This window comes from Papaver somniferum, chromosome 2 (genome assembly GCF_003573695.1).
Source record: "Papaver somniferum cultivar HN1 chromosome 2, ASM357369v1, whole genome shotgun sequence".
NCBI classification, from domain to species: domain Eukaryota; kingdom Viridiplantae; phylum Streptophyta; class Magnoliopsida; order Ranunculales; family Papaveraceae; genus Papaver; species Papaver somniferum.
In genome coordinates, this window is record NC_039359.1 from 52,783,972 (window position 1) to 52,794,599 (window position 10,628).

At 37.1% G+C, this 10,628-nt stretch overlaps 1 protein-coding gene across 1 annotated transcript; it reads left to right on the plus strand.

Moving 5' to 3' along the window:
• The first annotated feature begins 2,325 nt into the window (after nucleotides 1–2,325).
• LOC113347650 (golgin candidate 5-like) lies at nucleotides 2,326–10,410 on the plus strand. The gene is made up of 20 exons (XM_026591325.1): nucleotides 2,326–2,489; nucleotides 2,644–2,822; nucleotides 3,281–4,254; nucleotides 4,793–4,864; nucleotides 5,659–5,733; nucleotides 6,129–6,243; nucleotides 6,429–6,490; nucleotides 6,622–6,669; nucleotides 6,771–7,055; nucleotides 7,136–7,195; nucleotides 7,288–7,371; nucleotides 7,499–7,564; nucleotides 7,658–7,756; nucleotides 7,833–8,051; nucleotides 8,197–8,311; nucleotides 8,428–8,648; nucleotides 9,280–9,339; nucleotides 9,420–9,533; nucleotides 9,713–9,787; nucleotides 9,873–10,410. Exons 2-20 carry the CDS (start codon nucleotides 2,651–2,653, stop codon nucleotides 9,906–9,908), a joined length of 2,952 nt encoding a protein of 983 aa, XP_026447110.1. The 5' UTR covers nucleotides 2,326–2,489; nucleotides 2,644–2,650; the 3' UTR covers nucleotides 9,909–10,410.
• Nucleotides 10,411–10,628: the final 218 nt, after the last annotated feature.

Sequence of the window (10,628 nt, forward strand, 5' to 3'; positions counted from 1 at the left end):
AAACCTCGATACTAGAAAATCAAGATCAAGATACACAAACTATCAAGTTAAAGATAGTCGGACATGGTTTCAAGAATCCCCAAAGGGAAGTCTTTTAGTCGTAGAACTAATTATGTTTTTTAGAGGAAACCTAGGTCAATAAAGGACGACTCTAGAATGAACCAGGATACAAAGTGTCATGGATTGATTTTCCCAGTTGAAATAACACCTTATTTATAATTTTTCCAAGACCAGGGGTTGCTTAGAATTCAAGCTAAGATAATTCGAGAATCAAGTGAACTCTATTCTTGAAAAATACAACAGAATAATATACACTTTGGTCCGGTTACAGAACCGTGTATAATGACTGTTCGGTTTGGTAAGTTAGCCAAATAACTAAAAACAATTTGATGTTTATTTTAAACACCTAATAGTTTAATCATGATATACTAAAATAAGTGTTTAAGTGATCAATGAAGTCTAAAAAGTTTTTAAGAGAGTTCTAGTAATTTTAAACATAAGTCTTTGAGAATTTTCTAAAATATAAACTAGGATAGTTGGTATGATGGTTCATGAACCTCATTGCTTGTTCCGAGTCAGGGTGCAATATTTCGTGAACCGGGTTTGCTAACCCTACTAGAATACCGAACTCAGTTGACAACGATTCATGAACCGGGTTCGCCAACTGCTAGCCTATTATACCAACTTTGAAATTCATTTATTCACCATGTTTCGTGAACTGTATACCTAACTGAACTTGCGGTTTGCGAACTGGTTCGCCAACCTACCCTGAGTATATTTCTCTCTTATGATGTTTGAAACATTTCCAAATGATAAAATCATTTGCATGGTTAATTTTCAATTGATCCAAAAATTAATTCATAAAACTAATACTTTTAAGGAGCTTTGAACATCTCTGCTAAATCATATTTCGAGATTTTTCACAAGACAAGCTTGACTCGAAACTTTTTCTTTGTAGATCTACTAGAAGTCATACATAGTCTCAACAGATAGAATGGTAAGATAGTGAGTAAAATAGAATGCTTCTGTCTTTGCATACCTGATATAGAAGTTCTCCAAATATGTTCGTCGATCTTCAATCTTGAAGGGTGATCTCTAATACTCAACCAAAAATTCTAACCTAATCCGAGACTTGACTTAGTAGACTAGATCATAAAGATATAGTTCTGATCAACTAATATTGACGACAAGCTTAAGATAGAAAAACTTGTGGGTTCAACCGAGTAATGCTCTAACAATTTGCATCAAATTTGAGATTCCTTGGATCTCACAAACTACATCTGCATTCATCCATTAATGTATTGCCCGAACAGCCATCCACAAAACAAAAAAAAAAAAGAAAAAAAAAAAGAATGGGCCAGATCAAATCTACTGAAGTCTGAAGATTCATATTCAATAGGGGTGTGCGTACAATCCGGAACCGTGGATTTCATCCGCAACCGTCCGCAAAATTACGGGTGAAAACCAAACCGCAAGAGTCTATGAGCCGGTCACGGATGAATTCTCAAATCCGCAAGGTTTAGCGGTTTGGTTACGGTTGGTTTTGTAAATCCGCGGATTTTTCCGCACCGTAGGGTAATGAATGAATTTCATAAAACAAAAAAGTATCTAAGATATAAATAATGAAAGCCTATATAATACAAAGATAAAAAGTAGTAGAGAAATGTAATTAATTAAGTGTTGTGCATTGTTTATGGAAAAAAACTAGAGCAGATAGAATAACTAAAAATGTGCCAGATGCCAGGCTCTAGCTCCGACAAAGCTTGATTCCACATGGTCCTTAAGACTTAGCTTGACATTAGGCTCATTCTCGGGTTAAGCTTAGCATTGAGGTCTTACTAACAGTCTAACTCTGAACCCCATAGATAATATTACGACGATAAACCTCATATGGAGATAAACATGGTCAGCCTAAAAGCTCATATTAAAGCAACAACTTGTTGCCCTTACCTCATTTGCTCGGTCTCTAATTTTTTCTATATAAATCTTTTTTTTTTCTTGTCTAAATCCGTGGTTAATTCGCTGATCCACAAAGGTCAAATCCGCGGGTGATTGAACCGGTCACGGTTCAATTTTCCAAATCCGCAATTTTGACGGTTTGGTTGCGGGTGACCCCTAATCCGCAACCGTCCGTCCGTTGCACAACCCTGATATTCAAGCTCAAGTGTGCAAGTGCAACACACAATATCTTAGATAAATGAAGCCCATTAAAAACTAACTCGGTGTCGGCGCTATAAACGATCCACAAGTCCGATCCAAAACCGATTCCCTAATTCACAAGCGAGAGAACAATAATAAAAATATTTCCCAAATCGAATTAACAACAGCTATAATAAAATTCCTTGTTGTACCAGGTTCCCGAGTCTTGACGAGGTTTAGATTCAAAGTAACATCCTGATCTTTGTCTAAATCCAAAACTCTTCTGCTAAATTATTATCAGTAATTTCACATTATTGATGAGAAAAGATCAATATTCAAATTGAAGCCAGGTAAAGTTTTTAGATCTCCTTCGAAATCTGGGTCTTGTTTAATTGATTGAATTTGATCGGGATTGATTAATTGGATCGCTTAATTGTGTATTTTCTAATGGAGTTCTTCTGTTTGGTAATTTGATTTGTGATTTTTTTTTGTTTGGATATAGAGAGATTAAATGGCGTGGTTAGGGAAATTCTCTTCAGGAGGTTTCCCGGATCTAGCTGGGGCAGTCAATAAACTAAGCGAAAGTGTTAAGAATATCGAAAAGAATTTCGATAGTGCACTTGGTTTAGAAGAGAAGTCGTCATCTGAATCAGGAGGAAGTGCAGGAGCAGGAGGAGGAGAAGGTACTATAATATTACTCTTATTTGATTAGAGAGGTACTCGATTGCATGTGAATTGTTTGCGTAAACGTTACTTAGAGGTGCCTGGTGAGATCAAAATTTGGAACTTAGTTGCAACGAATTGGTATGATTAGTACTCGATTGAATGTGAATTGTTTGCAACTGTTACTTAGACGTGTTCCCCGGTTAGATCAGAATTTAAAACTTAGTAGCAATGAATCGTTATGATTACTACTCGATTGAATGTGAATTATTTGTGTAAACGACGTGCCCCCACTGAGCGAAATTTAGAACTTAGTTCCAACGAATTCAAAACAATATCACTGTCAATTGCATAGAATCACATTTCGTATTTTACTTCCCGGGTTTTCTAGTTTCATTGTATGAGGGATATGTTGAGGTTTGTTTTTTGGAGGGTATGCTTATAAGGTTTGATTTTGTATTGTTTGAATTATGTATAGCATTAGCCTCAGGGTTATGGCCGACTGGGTATGACAGGAAAGCATTATTTGAACCCATGATGGCCTTCATGGGGCAAAAAGGTGAAGAAGAAGAAGAAGATGGGGATGAGGATAAGGATGAGGAATCGGAGAAAGCTGAACCTTCAGGGGTTTCTTCTGAGGAAGAACTGAAAAGAACAAATGATGTAGCGGAGTCTGTCTCGGAACAAAGTGTCTCTGTTGATAAAGATGATTCTAATGAAGCATCTCAAAATAAGGAGGAAAACGATCATATACCTGTAGAAGAAAGCACAACTAGTGAGGATGTTGATCAGCCTGATACCGACAAACCTGAAGCTGATTCAGAACCTAAGGAGATTGAAAAAGCTGACATGTCCAAGGATTCTTATTCACAGATAGAGCATTTAGAAGTAGGAACCAGTGAAGTACCACAATTAGTTGAATCCTCAGTTGAGCAAGTGGAGAGTTCTGTTGTTGGAGGTGTGCCAGATGAAACACGTTCTGTGATGGATATAGAAGAACAGAAGGTAAATCCAGAAAGCACTTCTGAGGAAGGTTCCGTGGTGCAAGTTGAGGAAGTTGATGATCAACAATCGGAAAATGTGAATGATGCCCCTGGTTCAGATTCTACTAATGTTATAAGTGCAGAAAGTACTAGTAATTTGGCACAATATCCCTTGCCAAATGTACCAGACACAGACAGGGAACAGGATATGGCTGCTGTATCGGTACCTCATGAAGATGTATCAAACACCGATTCTATTGATGTAAAGGGTCGAGAGGTTGATCTGAATACCAGCATTATTGGAGCGCACATGCAAGCCAATGTCACGGAGGCTGATAACAAAGATCAACGATTAAGCACAGTTTCCAATGTGTCTGACCTTGTAGATGCTGCGCTTGAAATTGAGACATTGAAGACAGAACTAAAAATGATGGAAGCTGCATTGCTAGGGGCCGCTAGACAGTCCCAGGTGCTTCATACTTCTTAAATCAGTCTTATGCTCTATTATCAATACCACTATTTTACCTTTTGCATCGTAGTTCAAATTTTTCTTGAACAAATTTTTGATGGGGTAGAACCATCTCTATCGAGATGACAGACTTATTCTATGTACAATCAATAGGATCAATTATAACAAGTAACACACTCATATTCCAGAAACACCGAAGAGTACGTAAAACAGAGTGAAATCTCCAACTATAAATTTATCCAACAAACATTTTCTTTCTTTGTAGCATTTTGCTTGTTGCATATGTAATCCATAGACGTGAATTCAAGTATTCACTTAGACAATTATATATCTTCCACTCTTTAGTCTTACATATAAACCCTCTAATGTATTTCATCAAATTTCTGATATCTCTCTTATTGAAACAAACTTTCTTCTCGTCGTTTTCATCTTGGCTTGCTTTATATTCAGTGATATATACTGCTACTTTAAGTTATTTGACCTTTTTCTGTAACTTCTACAACTCTCTGAAATTTATAATTGTTCAATATTTTACCAGGCAAAAGCTGATGAAATTGCAAGATTGATGAATGATAATGAGCACCTAAAGGCTCTTACAGAGGATCTGAAGGTAGGTACTGTTTCAATACTGCACATTCTTGGAAAGAATTATGGGCAAATGCATTTGAAATACTCAAGTACAAGAGCCTATCAATATTTGAAGGACTATATATGGTTCCCCTTTTATTTGGCACCTGTCATCGTAGTCCCATCTAATCTTGGCTTACTTCTGTGGATTTTGGTTGAAATTGTCATGAATGTTCAACGTAAACACACCACATCATTTTTCCTTTTTCTTCTTTTCTTGGCTGCTGGTGTTCTTGCAAAGTTGCTCTTCATTGTTGGTTTGAGAATAGGCATGTCCTGCTAATTGAGTATTAACCATATCTAATGTAGCAATTAGAAATATAGAGTTTCTGCTTGTAACATGGTTCAACACAAACTGAACTCTAATCTTGCAAACTTGATATGCTAGAACACACATTTATTTTTAGTATTGTTGACTTCATTTTCATGTTGATAATTAATAACTAGTACAAATGCAGTCGAATAGGAATAAGTTGATAATTGATAACTAGTACAAGTAGGCCCATATGAACAATACGTAGGTTGTCATGGGAAAAAGAACCCTTCACATTTTGAATGAATTTAAGGTATCTAATCAATGCATTGTCTGGCTTATGGGTGAGAAAGAGTCAAATCTAACCTGGCAAATTTATTGAAACTATCCTGACTTATAGTATTTCATTGATGAATGAGGCCATATCTGACATGATTTGATACTTAGCTGCATGTTGAATGTTGACAGTCTTTCAGACGAATGATTGTAGTTTCCTGTCTGCTAATATTGAGGTTTATGTACAGAGAAGATCAAGTGAGGCAGAAACTGAGGCACTTAGAGAGGAATACCATCAACGAGTGGCAACTCTTGAAAGGAAGGTAATGTAGTTCTTCAAATGATTCAAATTTTATCAAAATCTAAAAAGCTTGTCTTTTATCTACACCTTGTGTGTTGGCCTTCTCTCCCGGCAGTTCGTAATTAGTCATTTCATGTCCACCCTTCTATCAATTAGGTCCTCTTTTTATGAAGTGTACTTCTGAAATGTATCTGAACTCTCTATACCACCTTTGAGCTGATATCATATAATATTTCTCAATTTACTTGTAGTTAACAATTGCAAAAATTTCGTGGTTTTTAAAATCTTATGCATATGTTACTTACCATAAATTTGTCTAATCAAATAGTTTGGTTCACTTTTTTTTTCTCGTATGGGTCTATTTTTTCCAGTCCTCTATAGCCGAATCAAATGTATGATTGACACTTTGTATGTCAGGTCTATGCTCTTACCAGGGAAAGAGATACATTAAGGAGAGAACAAAATAAAAAAAGTGATGCTGCTGCTCTTTTGAAAGAAAAAGATGAGATCATCACTCAAGTTATGGCTGAAGGTGGGTTCTGAAGTTATACATGACAATATCTGTCTTTATATGTTATTTATATTTCGGTTCTCAAACCAACTATCATTTAGTTATTAAAGTAAAGTTGGGTGTATCTCAGTTTGACTGATTTATGGAAATTAGCATAGACCATTTTTTTTTAGAGTTGAGTGTTGAATTCAGTTCTTTCTTCTCAGGTGAGGAGCTTTCTAAAAAGCAAGCTGCTCAGGAATCAACCATCAGGAAATTAAGGGCACAGGTGAGCTACCAGTCCTTTTGATTCTGCTCATTTCTAAAAAGCAAGCTGCTCAGGAATCAACCAAAAGGAAGATAATTTTATTACTATCTTCACATTTTAATTGTTTCCCGTATTGTTTCTGTCGAAGCTAGATCCGAGAATTTGAAGAAGAAAAGAAAGGGCTAGTTACGAAGCTTCAGGTATAGATGGATATCCTTTGTCATCTGCTTCTTCTTCTGCATAGTGTTTTCTTTATTGTGACTGCTACCGGTCTTATACCTTTTCATGTTGTATTTTTCAGGGAGAAGAGAACAAAGTGGAGAGTATTAAAAAAGACAAGGCAGTGACCGAAAAGTATCTGCAAGAAATCATAGAGAAACATCAATCTGAACTTGCAGCTCAAAAAGAATTTTACACTAATGCTTTAAATGCTGCCAAGGAGGCTGAAGCATTGGCAGAGGCTAGAGCGAACAGAGAGGCTAGGTCTGAGCTTGAGAGTCGTCTGAGAGAATCAGAGGAGTGTCAAAGTACATTGATTCAAACACTTGAAGAATTGAGGCAAACTCTAAGCAGAACGGAACAACAGGTAATGCTTGTTGGACACATCTGTTATCCCAAAATTATCCTAAGCACTATAATCTGATTAATTTATAATTGACATACTAGGCAGCATTCAAAGAAGACATGTTCCGTAAAGACATTGATGATCTTCAAAAGCGCTATCAAGTGAGTTTAACCTCCTGACTTTCTACTGGTTTCCTATGTTAATGCTGTTTAAATTTATTGATGCCGGGTTTTATTTTACATTTTGTTTGTAGGCAAGTGAGCGTCGATGCGAGGAGCTGGTTACGCAAGTTCCTGAGTCTACGAGGCCACTTTTGAGGCAGATAGAAGCTATGCAGGTTCTTTTTCTTCTGTCCCCGTGACACTGTAGTCATGAAATTCGTTCATAAGGATTTGTACACCCACTTAAATTATGCTGAGAGAAAGATGGGCTTTGAGCTTTGTGTATTTGATCAATGCTTGCAGGAGACAACCGCGAGAAGGGCAGAAGCTTGGGCTGGTGTGGAGCGATCCCTTAACTCTCGACTCCAGGTCATACAGTATTTTTGATTATTGCTGGTGGCCTTATATGCAAGTATCGTTTCATATCTCTATTCTGGCTTACATTTACTATTTGATATACAGGAGGCAGAGGCCAAAGCAGCAGCAGCCGAGGAAAATGAGAGAGCAATGAATGAACGCCTTTCTCAAACCATATCTCGAATGGCTGTTCTTGAGGCGCAGGTTTCTCAATTAATTTAGTTGAATAATTTTGTAAATGGTTTCTTAATTATTTGCTTACATGTACTCGGTGTTTCAGATCTCATGTCTTAGAGCCGAGCAAACACAGTTAAGTCGATCTCTTGAAAAGGAGAGACAAAGAGCATCTGAAAATCGTCAGGAATATCTGGCAGCACAAGAGTCAGTTGCCACCTATGAAGTTCGTGTCAATCAACTTGAAGAAGAAATCAAGGAGCACAAGAAGAAACACAGACAGGAACTGATGGATCTAATGTCAGACAAGGAACTATTGCAGCAGGTAGTTTTCAGTATGCTGACTTAGGGTGTCTATGCATACCATGTACATTATTCTTGCATACTGTCTCCAGAATCTTGTTGTTTTTGTTTGCTACTATCACGAGATTTCTGATATTGGTGCCTATTTTTATTTTTATGTTTTACAGGAATTAGAACGGGAGAAAACAGCTAGATCAGATTTGGAAAGGAAGTCTCGTCTTCAATCTTCTGTACCTGATCAATCTCCTACAAACAAAAACATTAATACTTATCTTGAAAATGGTAAATTTTTGGTGGATTTTCTTTGGTTATATTACTCAGGTCTAAAACCTTTTTTCCCCTTCATAATTACCGTTTTTATGTATTCTGATCTATTGGACTTTCCCTATTTTATGTAGGAGGCAACTCCATGCGAAAGCTTTCAAGTGCTGGAAGCCTTGGCAGCATGGAGGAAAGTTTTTTCCTGCAAGCATCTCTTGATTCATCCGACAGTTTCTCTGAGAAGAGGCTTAGTGAGGCAACCATGACTCCGTACTACTTGAGGAGCATGACGCCAAGTGCTTTTGAGTCTACCCTCCGCCAGAAAGATGGCGAGCTTGCTTCATACATGTCCCGTTTGGTATGGGTTTCTGTTATTTCCTTTCTCATTTATTACGATCATTACAAGTTAATCGAGAATCCTATATTTGGGTCAATAAAAGCTTATTAATCTTCTGTTAAGGAACAGAGTAACTAGGATTATGGAAATATTAGTTTGCGGAACAGCATGTGTAATACACTAATAGTCTAATACTTAATAAATTATAAAACTAGGCAGTGGTCTTAGCATATGGTATCACATTCTTGTGCCCTGATTCCAGGGTTCAGCTCCAAAGTTATATCACAAGTTAGTTACTTGGGGTGGTAGGTTATGTTATTTCGTAGAAGAATTTAGTTTCTGTTCTTGCCAGCTCCTGAACTGGTCGAGGTTCTTGTTAGCATACAGCGAGGCTGTTGATTAGCTCATAATAAGATTCTTTTTCATACCTTCTTTTGCTTGTTGCCATTACTTCATTACTTAGACATGTTTGTTGCTGTGTGCTTCAGATGCTCAAAATAGGTCATTGTTGTTTTACTTAACTAGTTATGTGACTCATGTATAGAAATTTCATTATTAGGCAACTTCTTTTCGATGCAAGATAAAAGTCATAAGATTGGGGCTTTTTGTTGCTACCTCTGTCCATTGACTTCTATGCTATGTACTCTTTCAGGCATCCTTGGAATCTATTCGCGACTCTCTTGCTGAGGAGTTGGTCAAAATGACAGCAGAGGTCAGTACGTGCACACATTGACTTTATAATTGCTCCACCTTGTGATATCATCTAACAGTATACTCTCTGATGATGTGCAGGTTGAAAAGTTGAAATCAGAGGCTGCTATTTTGCCTGGTTTAAGAACAGAGCTTGAAGCCCTTAGACGAAGGCACTCTGCAGCACTTGAGCTAATGGGTGAGCGTGATGAAGAGGTAATACATTTCTATTCTGTGTTAATATTTCAACCATCTTTTAATGAGGCTGAATGGTGTATTTGAGGCTTAGTTACATGCTGAGGGGTAAACATCACAAATAATCGGCCATCAAATCATCTTTTAAGCAGTGGTGGCATTGGAGTATCAGGTCCTAATCCTCTTGGTCGTTTGTGTAGCTGGAAGAACTTCGTGCTGATATCATGGATGTGAAAGAGATGTATCGAGAACAAGTAAACCTGCTTGTAAATAAGGTACTATACACGCATAACTTTTTCTTAAATGTTTTGCGATTTTTGTTTTCTTTCAGTAACCCTTTGCTTCCTCCTATGTTAACAGATTCAAATATTGAGTTCTTCTGTTGGTGCCGCTTGAACCTTCCAATGGTGTCAAAACTGTGTCAAAACTGGCATCAAAACAATCCAAGGCATTGTATACAGAAGTACAGCTGGAGCCCATCTGTATAGAGTAATTTGAGGGCAACATTCATTTATAACAAAGCAAGCTTCAAGAATATTATTGCTGGTAAAGGAGGTTTGGTTCCTAAGAAATCAGATTTTTTATTTCGAAAGGTTTAGCATTCGGATGATTGCAAAACAATGTCAAATCCACCTCCCATTGTTTAGTGGACAGAGCTGCCCTTTTTGATTGTGCACTGTACCAACTCATTTTATAGATGAAGTTTGATTAAAGCTGTTTTTTTCTACAATAGGCCTAGAAGATTTGTGTGTTTCTTCCTTGAATATGAATACTGGTAGTTACGTAAGATTTATATCTTCTCTTTTTTGTTCAATTTTCCCATGTCGGTTACAGCTCTTTAACTCTAGCTACAAACTGAGATGTTCATTATACCAATTGTATAAAAACAATTTTAAGTGTGTATCCTTTGGACACTCAAAACAGTTTCAGTTTTCTGGTGTTCATTTTTACTTGTGAAGGAAAAAGCTGGAGATAATCGACCATTAGCGATGGCGAGCTGGGCTCTTGGGCGGGTTTGGTTTCGTGGTCTTGAGAGTCTACTTTTACTTCGATAAAACACAAAAACAAAAAGTCAGACAAAGAAGAGACAGCTGAAAAGAAACTAGCATGTGGATT

Coding starts and splice junctions, on each gene's coding strand:
- LOC113347650 (XM_026591325.1), top strand. CDS start 2,651: ATGGCGTGGTTAGGGAAATTCTCTTCAGGAGGTTTCCCGGATCTAGCT. Junction 4,865..5,658: donor CTCTTACAGAGGATCTGAAG/GTAGGTACTGTT, acceptor GTTTATGTACAG/AGAAGATCAAGTGAGGCAGA. Junction 5,734..6,128: donor TGGCAACTCTTGAAAGGAAG/GTAATGTAGTTC, acceptor TTTGTATGTCAG/GTCTATGCTCTTACCAGGGA.